This window comes from Astatotilapia calliptera, chromosome 5, assembly GCF_964374335.1.
Source record: "Astatotilapia calliptera chromosome 5, fAstCal68.1, whole genome shotgun sequence".
NCBI lineage: Eukaryota > Metazoa > Chordata > Actinopteri > Cichliformes > Cichlidae > Astatotilapia > Astatotilapia calliptera.
This window is the reverse complement of record NC_137426.1, coordinates 14,329,602-14,349,037: the sequence shown is the minus strand read 5'-3', so window position 1 is coordinate 14,349,037 and position 19,436 is coordinate 14,329,602. Positions and strand designations below refer to the sequence as shown.

General features: G+C 37.7%; 1 protein-coding gene across 2 annotated transcripts in view; it reads left to right on the top strand.

Moving 5' to 3' along the window:
* Nucleotides 1-19,436, top strand: part of mtss1 (MTSS I-BAR domain containing 1) — a 98,887-nt gene that overhangs the window by 32,588 nt on the left and 46,863 nt on the right. For both annotated transcript variants that reach the window (XM_080301204.1, XM_080301205.1), the window contains exons 2-3: nucleotides 11,689-11,750; nucleotides 19,188-19,261. In XM_080301204.1, coding sequence (XP_080157330.1) covers nucleotides 11,689-11,750; nucleotides 19,188-19,261 — 136 coding nt within the window. The remainder of the gene's footprint in view (nucleotides 1-11,688; nucleotides 11,751-19,187; nucleotides 19,262-19,436) is intronic.

Below are 19,436 nucleotides of genomic sequence, written 5' to 3'. Positions count from 1 at the left end.
CATCTGCTGCCCCTGGGACTTTATAGCTTGTGAGCTTTCGGATTATTGCTACTGATTTTTGTATCGACAGATGGTTTGCCAGATTACTTTTTGACATACTACTTTGGAAACCTGTGGTTCAGTTGATATTTATAAACGGGACAAGTTCTTTATAAAGAACACACAGAGATATAAATTGTTCAAGCAATTAAAATGTCATTTATTTAGCTGCAAACTCAGATTGAATTTTCCAGAAGGAAAAGGCTGTGTCCAAAAAGAAGCCAAGCAATATTGCAATCAAGAACAACTGGACTCTTCAAATTTCCTAACTTCACCGTCTGCAAGTATTTTCATGCCCGAAAAATGTAATTTATTAAACAGTTTGTGTTGCATAGACTGCATAAATTGCACTATTTTGACTAAAATCCTCACCCAGCGACCGTCTCAGCTACCAGGGAAAAACGCACAGTCAACCCGCCAGACAGTGAAATTTGCCCCCTTTGTGATGCTGGTAACTTTTCCATCTTCAACCTGTGGGGACTGTGGTCGCTCAGCGGTTTCTTATAAACATAGTGGAGTTGTTTTTTTTTTTTTTTCTTTTTTTGTCAGAAGTTCAATCATGTAAGAATGTGCTACAAGTGAGCATTTAGCCATTTGTAATTCTAATAAATAATACAATACAGTTTTACATTTTTAGGTTAAGAATTGAGCATAGATACATTTTTCAAACCTGAAAAACACAAAAATTATTTTTTGAAAAATTTCTTTTAGCTGTTTTAGTATAAAATTTTCACAAATGGGTCAGTCTAACTCAAAATGTATATCTGGGTTTTCTAGATAAGTTTAAACATGCATCCAACAGATTTTTGGAGATTTATTGAACAATATAAAACAAACAAAAATAATGACGCTCAGAGTAAGAGCTCATTAGAACATTGTGTGCATTATCCAGTAGGTCAGTGAGATACTGAGAATGAAATGCAACCAAAAAGCCTACAACAATGTTTTCTGTTAATGAAATGAAGATGAAATGAAGGTAAAACTTACACATCTTAGTGGTGCGTAATCGCCAGGTTTCGCTTTCAAACTGGTTTCTGTGGAATTTCAGCCATCATATTGTTTTAGCAAATAACTTTTCCACGGTGTGACACTCAGTGATTTATGAGAAGGTGTGTATCAATAGACCCACACATGTCAAGAGTGGATTTTTCCACTAATAAAACTGTGGAATTAGAAGTAAAAGATGGGAAGGCTTGCATTAGGTGACCAGATGTTTTTTGTTTTTTTTAAGTAGATTGATGCTTTACTCAAACAGTGGTTAGTTTCCGATGATTAAGTTAACATTTAAACAGACCATTCTGCATTCTTATCCGATAATCTGAGACTTGGTGAAAGTGGCACCTCTTCTAGGTGTACTCAAAGACACTGAGGTCATAGGTAACTGTGGGTTGTTTGGGCAGTTTGCAGCAATGCTTTGTTCGGTCCTGCTGGTTTAGCAAGACAATTGGTTGATTCAGCTTCCTATGTGAAAGATGGAAACCAAACAATGCCTGTTAATCCATTTCACTAGGGTAAACATAGGGTTTTTCCCTGTACAGAACTGCCCTTTTAGGGAGTGAATATGGATGCAAGTATGATTAGCCCACATTTGAACTAATGAGTCTGTGTCACCTTACCATTTCATCAAAATGAAACTCAAATAGAAAAACTTTAATTTTTTTTAACGTCTTAAAAATTTTTTTTATTACAGCTGTCTGATTTTCCTTTGGAGGATGGTCAAAGCCTCTTCAATAAAATCTCTTTAAAATTTCTTTTTTTTTTTTTTATTAGTCTTTTTTGCCTATATAAATTAATGGCATTTTTTTTGCATGTTGACTGATGGATACAAGTGAGGTTTAGCCTTAATATCATCCTTTCATTAGGTTAAGCTTGTTAACTGAAGCTCATGTGAAACCTGCTTGTCCTGGAAAATAACAGCTCCTGTCTGTCAGTAATACCCACATCTACACAAACTCTTATCAGTTTATTTGTGTTTTCTAAAAGATGGAGCATAAAAAGCACACACACAAACTATGCAGTGAGCTGCACGCATGGCTGCACAAGTGCAAGTAAGACCTAAAGTACTTAACTATATTTGTACAGCAGCAAAATGCAGTTACATGGACAGAAAGAAATTCAATGGAAAATGCTACACAGCGCAGAAGAAAAGCTTAAAGATTATTTTAAGTACTCCTTGAATTATTAAGTAGACAGTACATAGTAAATAAACCAAGCAATATATATGCATATATATATGCATATATATGCATATATATGCATATGCATATATGCTTCTGTTCTTCTTAATCTCTTGTTGTTCTAGCACTTTTGCTGTGCACTGCAGAAGTATTAGCAAGTATTAGCTATTTTTCCAGACTGTTTTGGGAACGTCTCAGACTACTTGATGCCTTGATTGTACTTTCTCGGAGAGCTGGAGACATGACGGCCAAATAGTCATTCCTGTTATTATACTCTGTTCTTGTACTTCTTGGAAGTCCACCACATGGACAGAATGCATAGTTCATGCAGTGTAACGTAAAATCTCTGTTGCCGAATTCTTGCGGCAAAAAACGAACAAAACCTCAAAGACTCACAGGTCTGTCAGACTCGAGCAGACCGTAGTGAACTTGCAAGTGCAGAAAGTGTAATTGAAACACTAACTGTTCGCATAGCTTAGGGTAGCATTATGGTTAATTTACACTTTTGTGTTGAAGCATCATTTATACTTATTTATACTTATGTATGTGGTGTGTGTACATTGCTCTGCAATTTTGCCACCAAAACAATACTTGGTGCTGAGTTTGGCCTCGTCCAGTCAATTCAAATATTGGCGGTTTCTTTGGAAATGCATAGGAGGTAGGAAACGCAATCGCAGTTATTGTGGGTTTCACTGAGGTGACATGTAGTCTAATTTCTGGGGAAGTTGTGGCATAGGGTTTCAGGAGTTTTGGCACTGAAGCATAACCTCTTTCAGTATTTCTGACATGGCTTTGTTATTTTGATAATCCCATTGACGTTAGTATGTTGCACCAGTAATTGTGCTTTTCACTGGTATCTGAACCTCATGTTATATCTCTGTCTGGCTGATTGAATGAATGAACCAATGAATTCAGTGGTTGGCTGACTAGTTGAATGAGTGGCTGAGTTAATCCTTGACTCTAGGAAGGTCACCAGGGCAGTATACTCACTTTCCTGAGATGTCACGTCTATCTCTCCTCTCTCTCGCTGCATCATTTCTTTGTGTTGGTCAGTAGAGCAAGTCAGGATTACCGTGGTAGGATTAGATGCTAATGGCAGGTGACTACACACACCGAGGTAATTCTATACCTATTAATGCTGCCCGGTTGACTAAGCAGATAGGATAACAGTGTGTGTTTGTATGTCTGTCTATGTATGTATGTATATGTGTTCTCTACAAGGAGAGCTTAGGCTGTGTGAATAGAGTTTACTGTGTCAGTGCCAGTGGAGGTTACGTACAGTTTCCACTCCTTGGGCAGAGCTTAAAGCAGGTATAAAAGCTGTTTGATTAAAAGAAGTGAAGATGTATAGTAATTATCAGACACCAAACCTAACACTGATTTTAAAACAACTCAGGGATTAAATTTAGCTTTCAACATTGGGGGAATTCCCCTTTAAATGTTTCCTTTAATCTTATTTATAGACTTTAGGGGAGGGATACTACCGATTGGAAGTACAGTATGTCCTATTCTTACCTCACATTGTGCTTTGTCATCCTTTTTTCTGTCTTTATTTTTTCTTCTTTTTTTTCTTTTTTTCTTGATCCCCTCTGTCCCATCACGTCACCACCTCAGCACTGGTCACAAGTTGAACAGATTTTTTTAAACGGTATTTACATAAACATATTATAAGCCACTTAACCAAGAAATGTATGTTTGAACTAATGGTTCACCTTGGCTTTACCTATATAATGTTCTTGAGGATTCACATCGTAAGCGTTGGCTTCAGTGGGACTTACGTTTGAACTAATCGTTCCAGAGTCAGTCGTTTTTTGCTGAGGTGTTTCCTCATTGATTAATTTGCATTTTAGCTAACTGAATGGCTTGGAGTTTGCACGTTTGAACCTGCTCCATCTGTCTGCCACTTTTCTGTTGGAACACCTGAATTATCCCAATGAGGAACAGTGAAGGATATTTCTGTTCTGTTCTTTTCTATTCTATCTGTGTACATTGGCAAGAGTTTCATTCACATCTAAGGGAGATTTTTAGTCTACCTTTGCAGCACTTATTGCCAGTTGTTGTACCTGCTAGATTTTCAGGTATGTTGATATTGTTTACAATACCTGCAATTCAGAACTGAAATTCAAGCCCTGCAACCAGGTCAATAATTTATTTAGGATTTTCTTTAAAAAAAATTGTAGACAAATATTTATTCATATATAAAAATAGATTCTTATATAAACACAAACATTTACTAAGAGTACCTTGAGTTTTAACTATCAGAGCTTTTTTTTTTTTTTTTTAACTGTAGATACCCATTACCAGCTGTCTTCTCTGCATCTTTCCCCTTTTCCTCTGGTAGAGTCGGACTCATCCAGAGGAAACATTCCTGTTTACCCTCAACTTTCTCAAGATGTTTGTCCAGTCAAGAAATCTTTTGGCTAATCTGCTGAATTTGTATGTGAGGGGAAACAGTCAATATTTCAGGACATCTGGTGAAATCAGGAAAGAAAATGTAAACACATAGCAAACAACAGCTACCCAGTGCTTGATTTCCTGTTCCAGATGTTGCTCATTGGTTTTGTAAGCAGATAGATAAATGTAAAAAGCTAATTAAAAGCTAAATCAGCATACAAAGGGCTGTTGTTTCCATGTTATATTTCGTCAAATGCAGTTCCCCTTGTTTTCAACGTAATTCATTTCAATTTGGACTGAAAGTGGACTACGAATGGAAACCAGAAAGCTTCCAAATCAAGGATCTTTCACACAGATGGCTCATATTTCTACGCTGTGATATTCCCATGTGCTTAACAACAGCAGTGTAAAGAGTTACCATTTTGTTTAATTAAATTTGCCACTCTTGGAAAGGTTTTGGGAGCTTCAATAGGTGCATCTCTTTTGATGTTTTAGAAATGGACAATTTCTTATTTGGATTTAAACTGAAAAAAGACCCAAATGGCATTTTGGAGTAACAGTAAATACCACTAACATTTCCATTTGCATTTTCAACTAACACTCCAGAAATGTAGTAGAGTTAAAATGTAAAAATAGCTGTCCAGCCAGATGAGAGTAGACAGTTGTTTCATCGGCAGCTGTCTCGGGGAACCCGCTGGACATCATCAGTGACCCTTGTGGGTCCTGGGACCCTAATTTAGCAACCACTTCTCGAAACCTCTTAGTATCAAGCTGCAGTGGACCCTGATACTCTGGCTGCCTGCGGTCTCTTCAGCCCTGCCTGCTGCAGAACCAGTGCTGGAATATTTTGTCTGCAACCGACTGTGACATTCCTGGCAGTCACAACAAAGCCAGGCAGAATTTTAGGTTTAGCCGAGAGGTGGCAGGGGAACAAGAAGAGGCCTCCAAGAGCTGCACAGACTGAAATACAAGCAGCAGGATGTGCTTTTTATGGTACGCATTCTTGGTTTGTAGCTTGACGTTCTTGTCCAGGATGACGCTTAGTGTCTGCTCAACTTTAAAAAGGAGTCCAAGTTTAATTAGTACGGATTACCAAGATTTGTAGGCAGTATAAAAGAAAGACTAGATTTGACTTCAGCACATTGGTCATAATTTCTACTTTGAAATTCAAGCAAATTTTAACATAATCTATGGGAAAGAAATGTCAGTTTGACCAGATTAAATTTATATGAACGCTAATAAACCTGGGTAAGCATATGTGAACCCAAAAATGATCAGAGATTTGCAGCAACACAATTCAACAACCATACAGTACAAAACATGCATATACCCAGGCACAAGAGGTTAGACCTCATGCTATTAGATGTTAGAAATTAATTTCACATCAATTTCAGTGTTTCCCACAGATTTAGTATCGTTTCTTAAATTAACTATCAAATAATATAATTTATAAGTTTCCCTTTGAATATTTTGCCATGTGAAACTCAAAATCTATTGCTTTGGACTGCCTGACCAGGCTGGTCCTAAATTTGCAGAGTATCTCCAGAGCATGCAATGGACTACTGCCTTATTACAAGTCAGTGTTGTTGTACTCTGTCTAGTCAGTGGAGGGAATCGTCACTGGGAATAAATCTGAATAATGTAGAGCATAGGTCTTCAGTTAAAATTTAAGGAGGTCCATTTGGAGAAAATGTCCTCAAACAAATATCCAAAATGAGAGACACAGCACTACTCTGGAATCAACAGGGTAGTTGGAGCCATTTTTCTGGAGAGCTTATGGTAAATATTAGGGATGTTCTTGATGATCAATTTATTAGTTGATTAAACTTGGAAAATATAAAAGCAGAAAAGCCTCAGAAAACATTTAGAACTGAGCACAATCAAATGGACATGTTTAAACATTGGCCATATATATTGTTGCTTAAAAAAACTTTCATTAAATTTAAAACAATTTGATAACAAAATTGTAGTGTTTTAAAATGTTTTAAATGTCTCTGAAATGAGTGTCACACAATGCCACGCCTATGGAGAAAACGGTTAGGCAGCACTTCAGTCAAGTGGTTATATCGTTTTACTTTGACAAAGGCGACATACGACTGCTTGTTTTTGACATTAAGGTATTCCAGAAACAGTGCTGCTTTGCTCAGCTGCCATCTGCTTGCTTTGTACCTTGTTCATTTCCAACCTCCCATCACTGAAAGAGGGAAGGGTGTGGTTGCCCATCAGTGCTACAGCCCTGGTTAATCAAAGCTGCATTAAAACATTGTTAAACCAACTGGTTACTGCTGTTATACTTTAATATAAATAAATATATCAAGTTGTTTCTCCACAGATCAACTCTGTACTGTGTTAATGCCAATGCTGATAGAGATAGGATAATTAAAGTTGACTTAATTTAAAAACGTACTCGCATATATATATATATATATATATATATATATATATATATATATATATATATATATATATATATATATATATATATATATATTTATTAGAGCTGGGCGATATGAGATTTTTTCATATCACGATATGTTTTTTTCATTTCAGGCGATAACGATATCTATCACGATATAAGCCAAATAACTATATTTGTAAGATTTAAATGTGCCGTTGCTCACAAGTAAAATGTGAAATAATCAGCAGCTTGTTTTTATTTAAATATTTATTTCCCATAATAAGTTCAACAGGGTAGATGTACTTAAGGAACATGAGACTTTTTCAGATAAATAAAGGCAAATATTGCAAACTACACAAAAGGCAGCCGCTAAAGCGTTTAAGTTTCAAAATAGAACAAACGAAACAGACTACTAAATTGTCAATTCCACTTAGAAACAAAATATTAATTCTAAAAATAAATCTTAGTTTGTTTTACAGAATAACAGACAAAACTGACTAACTTTTGTCAATATCAAATAAACTGAGAACTAAAAGGAAATTCTCAATCTCTCCTTGTTGTATAGCTGAGCTTTTCAAACAGTTTTAACAGTTACTTTAGTCTGACAAAAGCCGAATGACGAATTAGCGCTTCCAGTCAGAGACTGAGGCTACGTCCACACGTACACGGGTATTTTTGAAAACTGAGATTTTCCGTTTTCGTTTTAAAAAATAATCCCGTCCACACATAAAGGCAGAAATGAAGGAAAACGCTGCTATGAACATGCCAAAGCAGCAGGTGGCGCTAGATTCCTAACCATGCAGAAATGTTGGCCAATCAGAAGTCTAGAAGCCTCGGTGGGAAAAAGTAAACAAAGCTGCGGCATAGAAGCAGAACCGAGTCGTATGTGTGGAGGGACAGTAACTGTGTGTATATGTAAGCATTTAAACACTGCAGAGAGTAGAATTAACAGTAACAGTATTGTAGAAATCCATTTTACCGAAACAATAACGTGGCACACAGCGTGACACATGCACCAGTTTATTGTATTTCCAGACTTGCTTTCGGCACAATTTACAGTGCACGCTACTCTGTTTTTTGTCAGACTTGAAATAGCTGAAATACCTTCACACTACGGAACTTTTATGGCTCTTCCGTTCGACAATCTCTCCGGCATTGGAACCATCATCGGTTTTCTCTTCGGTCACGCTCGGTTGATTTTTCTAGTCGGCACACTCATTTCCTCCATTACGCGCTGGCTGCTTCCCAAACAAACACACGTGCGGCTTGGCACTTATGCTGTACGTAACAAGTCACGCGACGTGACGCTGCGGCTGTGATTGGTTCGGCTCTGCGCTACTTAGTTTGGATTGGCTGACCTTTTTTTTAATTTTTTTATTTTTATTTTAAGAGGACAAGAGCGGCGAGGTCTATCGCGATAGCTTAATTTCTCTATCGAGTAAAAGTTATATCGCGATACATATCGTTATCGTTCTATCGCCCAGCTCTAATATATATGTTAGTATATATAAGTTTTCAAATTAAGTCAACTTTAATTATCCTAAGTTATATAAGCTTTTTCTTAAACCCCAGTACAAATTTACTCCAAGTTCATCCTATCACTCCTCCACCCACAAGTCAGAAATGGATTTGGAGTGTAGTCTTTCCTTTTCTCTTAATTTTCGTAATTTTCTATTCATCACAGGCTCGCTGTTAGATGTTCACCAGAGACATTCTGCCCACCACCTGCAGTATTTCATCATGCACAGCTAAATCCCTGCAGCTAGTAAACCTGTCAGCCCCATGCTGCGTGCATACTTGGCTAGCTGTAAAGCGGGGGCTGGCTAACGGCTTTAGCAGTGTAGAGCTAAGAGGCTAATGTTGTTGTGTTAGGGGTTAAATCGGTATTATCCTCTTCTTGGTGGACCAGCAGAGACAGAGGACAGACAGGGTGACTGGGTTCATGAAAATAAAGAGAGAGAAAGTGGAATCGGACCTCTGTTCGAGCAGGGCTTTCCTGTGTTTTAATTCAATAACCAGGACACTGCACCAGCAGCTGTTCCTTCAGATATAACCCAAGGTCAGAGCCTACATGAACCAGCGTTACATTACATAATCATTCAGCCGCTTTTACAAAATGTAGATAAAGAAGTAGCTTTGACCCCTCAACGGTAAATGCCAACAAGATATGTTAATAATTAATCTTTTTTCCAGCTCCAAAACAATGGTCTCTTTATTTTTCTTTTTTGTTACAGAGACCTGCTGTGATACTAGTGTTAAATTTAAAAGCTGTTTTACTCACTTTGAAGAAGTGCCTGAGTAATTATTCTTGTGTCTTAATCAACATCAAGTTAGACTTAAACATCACTTTCCCAACTTTGGAAGTTAAATATAAAAGGTTGAACTGAAATGATGTGAGTGGAGTTGACTGCAACATGTTATGGTAGCGCAAATGCAATAAAAGTTTCCTAATAAGTGTTAAACAGGGCAGGGATAGCTCAGTAGGTAGAGTGGTGGCCCCATGATCGGAAGGTCGGGGGTTCGATTCCCCTGAACAGCTACCCTGAGGTACCCCTGAGCAAGGTACCGTCCCTACACACTGCTCCCCGGGCGCCCAGTGGCTGCCCACTGCTTCACTGAGTGAATGGGTTAAATGCAGAGAGGGATTTTCCCCACGGGGACCAATAAAGTACACTTTCTTCTTCTTCTTCTTCTTAAACTAAAAGTACTGACAATGACACAGAGAGAATGAAGTCGACAGGGAGATTTTTTTTTTTGTTTGCCACACTTTAACAGTTTGTTATTTAAGTCACAAACAAATATACAAACTGCAAAAAAAATTAAACTAAAAATTTTAAGAAATTATACAAAAAGTTAAATTGTAAATAAATCACAGATATGACACACAACTGTTTTAATAGCTGAATATTCTGGCTTTGTAAAAGATCCCTGAAGCAAATTCAGTTAAATTTTTAGTTTTACATTTTTTTCCAGACAGAGTAGAGGGAAAATGAACACATTTCTAAAACAAATACTCGAATAAATCTGAATATGTAAATCAGTTACCAGAGCATGTTTGCAAACCTTGACAAGCAGTTGGACCTGGCTGATCGAAAGTAAGCATGGCCTCAAAAAGAGAGCTGGAATGCATTATACAACTCCTTTCAAAAAAGAAGTCAGTTTCTCGAGCAGTTCAGGCTGTTGACCAAAGAACTGATTATGATATATATGTTTAAAGATGCAATTAATTAAGCTAATTTGATTTGCTTGAAGTATGTTTCACAAAAAAAGTAGTTTTGCCTGTTATGTGGGATGTGTTTATTTGTTGCAAGTAAGCACATTTGGTGCTCCCAAGATTTTTTTCCAGGGGTTTGTACAAAACAAAAAAAGTAGCCATGACAAGTCTCCAAACTACTAACATTTTTCTAACTTTGGTATTTTAATATGTTGGCTTTCCAGCTAGCAGTTAGTGCACTGATGACGTCATGTGAAGTAGGTTTTGCATTGAGATCCCTGGTGTTCATGCCATCTTTTGTTTTTGTTGAGCCCTTAGGGTGTGTTAAATTGGTAAGGAGATTTAAAGCTTTAGGGATTAGGCAACTAATTGATTAATCAGTTGAATTTCTCATGTTTTCAGTGTTTGTTTTTTTTGAGTGCAGGTTAAAACTGACATCATGAACATTATGATGGATTCAGAGTGTGAACTGCAGTTTCATGGCAAATCAGCGACATCTGCATAAGAACATTAGTTTGCTCATGTTTAGCGCCACTCGGGTGTTTCTGCTCATTAGTTGTCAGGCTCAGAATCCCCATCCCCTGTCATAACACGCATCTAGAAGCAAAAAGTAACATGCCGAACAGCTGATAATTGCTTTGTTTTTTTTTGTTATGTTAGAGAAAATCTGGAGAACTCTAAATATATGTGAATGTTAGATCCCCTAGGATTCAGTTAAGAGCTGCATTTATTGCTTAAATCTGTCATTAGTTAACTGAAAACTGGCAATAAACTATCCAGCAAAATAGAAAACAAGGTTTTTGTCAAACCTTTCACTTATATTCAGTATTTATTTTTAGATTTTCCATCTCATTTGACCTAAATGTTTTACTTTCTTTAATACCTTCATGCTGCCCCCCCCCCCCCCCCCCCCCCCCCCCGCATTTGTACATTTCAGACCTCTGTTCTCTTTCTGTCATCCTGATTTTCATTTTGATTAAATCCCAAATTCATTTAAGTGGAGTCCATTAATCCTCACTGGATTTAATACTGCAGCTGTAATGCTCTGCTAAAGCACTGACAACATATTTTCTGTAGCACCTTTCTTTCTCTTAACATAGTTTGTTGGAATATGAACTCCCCTTAGGACTGTAATTTTTCAGTTTTTGTTTCACAGAGTGTTGATGTTGAATGCTCCTGTTGGATTCAAATAGGTCAAATGTTTCAGCTTTACGCGTCTCTGTTCAGTTTTGTGTGATTTGTTTTCTACACATTCCAGTCCTGTGCAGACAAATGTCTGGCAAGTTTAATACTAATACCTAAATAATGCCCCTTTCTCCCTTCGTTAAGGCTACAACTCCTTCAGGATTATGGCTGTGAAAGAAATATTGTTAACATCTCTTTTAGATTTAAGGAATCTTGTTGCATCCTGACTTGTGTTACAGAGGTTTAATGCCCTCATTTGTCTTCTCATTTCCCCCCCGCAGGCCAGTTATCCTACATGGGAGGACTTTGTATCCAAAGGAAATAAACTGCAGTCACAGCTCAGGTAAGAGGCACATTTTAACCCCTTTTTTGTGTGTGTTTTTAAATCAGCAGCTCATTATTAACATGAAACATTTTCACCTGTAGAGCAGATTAACCTGTAGATGAGTATGGGCTCAAAATGTGGTCATAAATATTTTGTACTTGTAAATCAGTTTTGTACTTGTAAAAAAAATTTGTGTGCGTAAAATAGATTTGTGTGTGGACTTAGCCAAAAAAAACCCCTGCAAGTTACAACTACGAATTTTGACCCTATTTTTCTTCCTTTCATCTGATTGGTGAATGTCATGTCAATCACAAATGTAACAATCCAATCAGAGAACAGATGGGTTTGGCTGTCGGAGGGGCGCTTTTTTTGAACTGCAGGTCTTTGAAGGGAATAAATGCCCTTTTACATGCCAACCCAGCATTTTACTTCATCACCACGAAGTAAAACAGTCTGTGGTCGTCCGAGTTTGGTGATTTTTGTGTCACAGGACTACGTGTTTAATACAGGGACTTCCACAGCCTTTTCACCAGCGCTGCGGACGCGGGGGGGGGCAGTGTTTTGGAAATGACAGTCTTCATTACAAAGCTTTCTTCGTTATGAATTAGCATAGATGTTTTTATTGAACATTTGAAGAACTAGCAAAAAAAACCCACAAACTCTTGTAGTTCACATGAAGTCAGAGATAAAAACGACAAGGAGCAGGTGCATCTAGTACAGGTAGAGCTGCTGCAAAAACCCACAGAGCCCAGCAGCCAGCAACAAATTCTGGATCCTTTGCTTTTAGTTAGCAGTTAGCATTAGCAGCACATCCTGCGTCCGATGTGAAAGGACTTTTATGCTGCGCACTGTGACTCACAGCAATGGTCCCGGGTCAGCCCTGACGTTGTGTTAAACTAATCCTAAAGTAATAATGGTATTTCTAACCACTGACATACCACAACTTTATCCTTTCAACAGCTGCTGAAAGTAAGGGGACCTAGCTGCTATCGGATATTTATATAGAGATTACCCTTCAAGGACCTGCAGTTCAAAAAAGTGCCCCTCCGACAGCCAAACCCATCTGTTCTCTGATTGGATTGTTTAATTTGTGATTGACATGACATTGACCAATCAGCTTAAAGGAAGAAAAATAGGGTCAAAATTCGTAGTTGTAACTTGCAGGGTTTTTTTTGGGCTAAGTCCACACACAAATCTTTTTTACGCACGCACAAATTTTTTTTACACATACAAATCTTTTTTTATGCACACACAAATTTGTTTTTACACATACAAATCTTTTTTACAAGTACAAAACCGATTTACAAGTACAAAATATTTATGACCACATTTTGAGCCCATAGATGAGGTCTCCTAACTGTATCACAAATTTTTGGTCATAACCTATTGTATAAAACCAGATATTGCCGTTTCACGCAACGATACTGTTTTCAACCACTCATCAAATCATCAAAGACAAGCTGTTGAACATGTCATAAGTGTGTCACAGTGACATGTTAGTTTTAACAGTTTTGCATGTTTCTCCTCTATTTATTCTCTCACTACCGAGTGTTATATTTTTGTTGTTTAACTCATTCACTGCCATTGACGTCTCTAGCCGTCAGTTGCAGTGAATGAGTCAATGGGTTTAACTCATTCACTGCCAATGGCTGGCAGTGAATGAGTTAATAGTGACTTGCAAACTGTTTTTGGTGTTGGTAAGTAGGGCTGGGCGATATGGCCTAAAATCCATATCGCGGTATAATTTGAAGCATTTGCAGTAATGATATATATCGCAATATATTTTTTCTTCCGTATTTTCTGCACCATAAAGGTGGAATTAAAATCCTTTAATTTTCTCGAAAATCGAAAGTGCGCCTTATAATCCGGTGTGCCTTATGTATGAATTCTGGTTGTGCTTACTGACCTTGAACCGATTTTATGTGTGACACGACCCTCAAAAATCTATCAAAAATGTTTTAGTACCACTTTGGTGAACTACGAAGCCACACCACTTGATGGATTGCCGGAGCATTACGGCTTCCGTAGTCAGGAGCCTCAGTATATAATATATAATGATGTGCTACGTGATTGCTAGTGACACAGCTATGTTAGCATAACATAAACAGTGAAGCTAGAGGATGAACGCTAACTTCTTTCCACTCGATAAAAGTTAATGTGAGGGTCAAATGCAATCGCATGGCAGGATGCTGTAAACGAACCAAACTTCAGTCAGGACAACAACTGAGATAATCCATCCACAATACGAGGTTAGTTATTAATATACTGCAACAACATGGGAATAGAGCAGCTGCGAGAGAATTCAACATTCAAGCGCAGTTTTTGGCTTTCTTCAAATTCCAAAACGTGCTTCCTCTCTTCACTATTACTGTTGCCCAGCATAATTTGCAGATGATACTGCTTGCAGCTGCTGCGATGCTTTCGACCAAAGCAGGCGCAGCTTGATGACACTATCAACATGCACTTTCGCGGTAGAGCGGTATAGTCAAAATCTCTACCGTTGGCCAAATTCATATCGTTTCTACCGTATACAGTTTCTACTGCCCACCCCTATTAGTAAGGGAAATTATTTATCTTAAAAGGGAAAAAATTGCTAAATGAACCAGAATTTTTTTTAATAACTTCATAGTTTAAATATATGAAGGTCATGACCATCCCTATTTAAAATAGGAATGTGACTGTTTGATATCTTTTATCAGTCAGAAAATCTTGTTGATCATCCTGCAACTCAGCAGAACATTGTCAGTTTCCCTGAACTATAATTGGATGGCATGTTGCCAAATACTTAGTCATGTTTTTTCAGTTCGTTTTTCCATAGAAAATATTTGCCCACGATGACAAATCAACCGCATCCTGTCTTGTGTCGTTGTGACATCAGTTTTAGGTCGCAGATGAAACACTAAGAGATTTGGGCTTTTAGAGATTAAGAGACTAAGAGATTTTTAGAGTGTAAGGTAGGGCTGCACGATTTTGCATAAAATGAGAATCACGATTTTTTTGGCTTAGAATTGAGATCACGATTCTCTCACGATTTTCTTTTCCAGTATAAATATTTATTGCACTTATTAACTGCTCATCAACTTCGTAACAGTTGAGACTGAACATGAAATAAACATAAAAACAACAAATGTCTCACGTTTTGTTGTTGCCGCAAAATGTTGTACTGCTTGAAATTCCGTCTCCACCGTTGCTCGACACTGCGTGTTTAGAGCAGGTAGTGCAACAATAGAAAAATAGTTGCGGGACAGCACTGTGTAGCGTTTGTCTAGGGTGTTGATCATTTTCCTAAATCCCTCGTTTTGCACAGTGTTAATGGGAGCCATATCTTTGGTCAGGTGATAAGTGATAGCCTCCGTAATTTCCACACATTAAAGGCCAGTCCGTGAAAATATTGTCGGCCATAAACCGGTCCGTGGCGCATAAAAGGTTGGAGACCGATGTTTTAACCGATGCATGAAACTATACATTTTTAGACATAAGTTGTAACGGCCGCCGTTTTCTTTGAGTATTTATTACACGGCGTGCTGCGGAGAAAAGCCTGTTCTAACGTTTGAGTCTAAGGTTTATTTTTAGCACCCGGCGGCTCTTTTTTTTTTTTTTTTTTTTTTACTTCTCATCCGTAAATAATCTGCTCTTTCATGTGATTCAGTTTATTTTGAAAAGTCTCAAAAGGATCTTGAGCTTTATTGTGAAAGGTTTATGTGGAACATAAACAAGCGGACATGCGATGCTGTTACCGTTGTTGTTGCTAACCACAACGCATAAAAACAGGCGCTTGTCCGTCTGTAGTGTGGTTATATTAAATATAAGAGAAAGAGAGAACTTTAAGAAATTAATATAGCCACTACAGTGACCATCAAAACCATGATCAAAAGGGTGAAAAAATATTGCCGTAAACAGTTTATTTTGCGACACCACGAAACAAACGATAGCGTAAAATGAAACTATAGAGGTTTTTATATCGTCATCCGATATATATCGTTATATCAAACAGCCCTACTGGTCATTGTTGTATTCTGTCGTTTTACATGAAAGCTGCACATGTTCTGACCCAGGCTAATTCTGTCCAGTAGCTGGCTTGGTTTAATGACAGTATAATTGCTGAATTTCCCAGTAGGCCAGTTTACTTTGATAAGCATCGCTCTGCTTGCTGTAGCCAGTCACAGTCCATTAGCCCTGCCAGTCAGCCAGCTATGCACACACAAAGCTACAGATACAGGCATAAATAAAGGGCATCCACTTTGCTCTAATGTTTAATGCTACTTAAAAGATCAGCTGTGGATAATTTGCACACACAAAGCTTTATTTCACACATTAACTTCACAGTTATATTTATTCATACAGCCACCAATAAAGATTGTTTGTTTGTTTATTAATTCACTTTTTCTCGATACCTTCTAGCCTCATTAACACTAAAACTTCACCAGGTAGTATTTCATAGCTTGAATTATGAAAACACAAAATACAGGCATGTCATGATTTGCAAGAGGTCCAAAGGCCTCAAAATGGAACATTGTCTGATGCAGTTGAGCTGGTAAAATGCTGTAATCGTAGTCAAAAGGAGGAAGTTTTGACAACAAATAGCTTGAGGCATGCAGAAGAGTTGGACTCTTCTGCATACTGGGCACACATTTAGGATATATGTGTAAATATAAATATTCACTGGAATTCGCATAAACGTATTTCCTTGTAGTACAGAATTGACAAAATAAAGTTTAACTTTCAGGCTGATCATCGAGGGTGATGAAACAGTTAACTCCATTTTTCCTGTCTCTTTTCATGCATGAACTGTTAAGCTTGACTAGCAGAGAAATTTTGCTGATAACAGACATGATGACATAACACTTCTTTAAAAATGAAAGATTCAAATGAGTTTACAGTTATAATAAATATAACAAGTCCGTTTCACTTGACATCTTTTATCAGTGATGGCTCATTGCTGCACCATTTTTAATAGCAAAAAATATGTTTCTGCAGTTGGGCTAATTAGAGATTTCAGCTAAAAAAAACAAACAAACAAAACAGTCAGACTCTGGTCTGTAGATCTGTAGTTTAACTTTAAAGCAGCAGTTACAAGCTGAAAAGACAAGCTGAAGCCTCTCTTAGGCTCCAGTGGGGTTTTCAGTCTTGCTAAAGTATTTGGGACTCTGTGTTTTTCTGCAGCACCACCAGAGTGTTCATTCAGTGAGGGATTTAGATGGAGAAGATCAAATACATATTTGCACATACAGAGCTTCAAGAGCGTGTTTAATTATATTATATGTTTCTTGTAGTCTGACTGTGTGTCTATGTGCTACAACACATTATTGTCAATGCTGGGACTGTTATTAGGTGTTTTTGGAAAGTTATTAAATTAAATTATTGTTAGTTACTTCTGTTCAGTTATTATATATAATTATGGACAGTGTGCACCAATTAACATGTTCTCTGGTTAATGCACCAGATTTATTCCTACCTTTATAAGTCTACTGCTGGTGCATTGATAGGACAACATGCAAAATCATATGGGCACAGCAAATTGGTAAATACGATTTAAACAGTGTGGTATAATAAAATATATTTAAAGGCACTTGAGCACAGACAGTTAAGAAAACACGACTCCAGTTCATGCTGTCTTTTTTCAAGATGGTATAAAGTTGGTATGAAGATGGAATTCATTAAGTGGATCTAAGCATCATCAACTAAAATTAAACCAATCTCTGCTACACTTGATGTAACCTAACTCTGACCATGAAACCACAGCCACTGTGCACCAGTCCAATACACTGTTGTTTACTTTAAATCCATCACAGTACAGCAAACTAACCTGTATCCTGCACTAACCTGCAGAGTGTTTAATGCAATCTTTAAATAACAAAATTAGTCTGTCTCAGTTTGTATAGGAAAAAACATAATGTCACAGATACAAACCCAATATCTGATTTAAAAACATGAGGACTTAGATGTGAGCTTTATATTTCCAGCTTATCAAATAACCACTGAGCAGTGCTTGTATAGCATTTACTATTGTTGTTGTTGTTGTTGCTGTTATTATTATCATTATTATTATTATTATTATTATTGTAATTGGTTCATTAATTTGTTGAGTCATTTGACTATTTATTTTTTAATGTTTACACTTTTATTCTTCCATATTTTCTAAAAAGTTGTTGTAAATTGGATTGTTGTCTTCAGCCTATCCTGTTTGTGAACTGCATTGTTAAGTGTGTGTGTGTGTGTGTGTGTGTGTGTGTGTGTGTGTGTGTGAGAGAGAGAGAGAGAGAGAGAGAGAAAGAACTCTTTGGTCTTAATATGAAAGAGAATTTCCACTGAGGTCAGATGCACAAACTAGAGACAGGAGTGTCATATGATCTTCTTAGTTTGGCTTTCAGAGATAATGACTGTGTGTGCGTGTGCATACATGCACTTGCGCAGCTATAGAAGCATAGACCTGACTGGTAATTGACACACATACACAGACAAAAGATCCATTGATGTAGCTGATGTGCGCCTCTCAAGGTCTCCAGTTGCACTCCTAACACTGGCCTTTGCTTGTGATTGGACTCATTTATCTTCACCAGACTGACTTTCATAATAAAAGGGGGGGGGGGGTTGTTTTTTTTTCCTCGAGTAGTGCAGAGGCTTGTTCGGGATGCATCTTCTGATTTTGTGTGTGTGTGTGTGTGTGTGTGTGTGTGTGTGTGTGTCTTTCAGATTTAGAAAAAGTTCTTATGGTGGCACTTATGTGTCTGATTACCTGACCTATTTATTCCCACTGTTGCAGATTTTAACAGTTTGTCCAAACCCCAAAGGTACATACTGTATGCTGTAGTCACTTTGTTTATGATTCTGTATCAAATAAGCCATGCCTGATACCAGTGTGCACCCTCTGAAATGGGAACTTCTGATAAACACTGCTCAAGTGTGAACTCATTTAAGATTTTGTCCTTCTCGTCACATCTAATTTGTTTGCGTTGGCGGCTTCGTGGTCCTCAGTGAGTCTGAGCGTGACCACAGTTCCAGCCTCATGCAAATGTTCATCAGAGAGTGAGAGACTTTTTTCGTTTTAAACGTTACCATCCAACGGAAGTGTGGACGCAATGCCCATTAAATTGTGAGCCTGTGTCTCTTTGAAACTTGATTGAGACCCGAAGCACAAATAAGCTCTGCAAGACACCTCATCAGTGCGATAGAGCGTATTTACTAAAGCTAGTAAAAATCTAAAAAGGAGGTTTTTGTGTGGTATTTAACTTAATCCATCTAAAGAGTTGTTGGTTCTTTACAATGTCATGCTTGTGCTTTCAACCAGTTGATCGTCTACCTACGCATGTTGCCATGACACTGTGTGTTGGGCTTTTCTTGGAGGAGTTAATGCAGTGGCGTCTTTTGCTTTCTAAACCTGAACAAATGATAGCATGATGGAATCATGTTATGTGTACATTAAGCACGACAGGTAACACGTGTTGTTTGTTTCAGAACGACCATCGTGGTGACCGGAGCCTTCCTGGATGCTTTTCAGAAGGTGGCAGACATGGCGACCGGAACCAGAGGTAACCACACACACACACACACACACACACACACACACACACACACACACACACACACACACACACAGTTGACACGTTACTGTCTGTGGCCCAGTTGTTATCATCTTGCTCTGTGTTTTTATGTGACTCACAGCAAATCAAGATAAATGTTTTCTCTCTTTCTTTCTCCTCACAA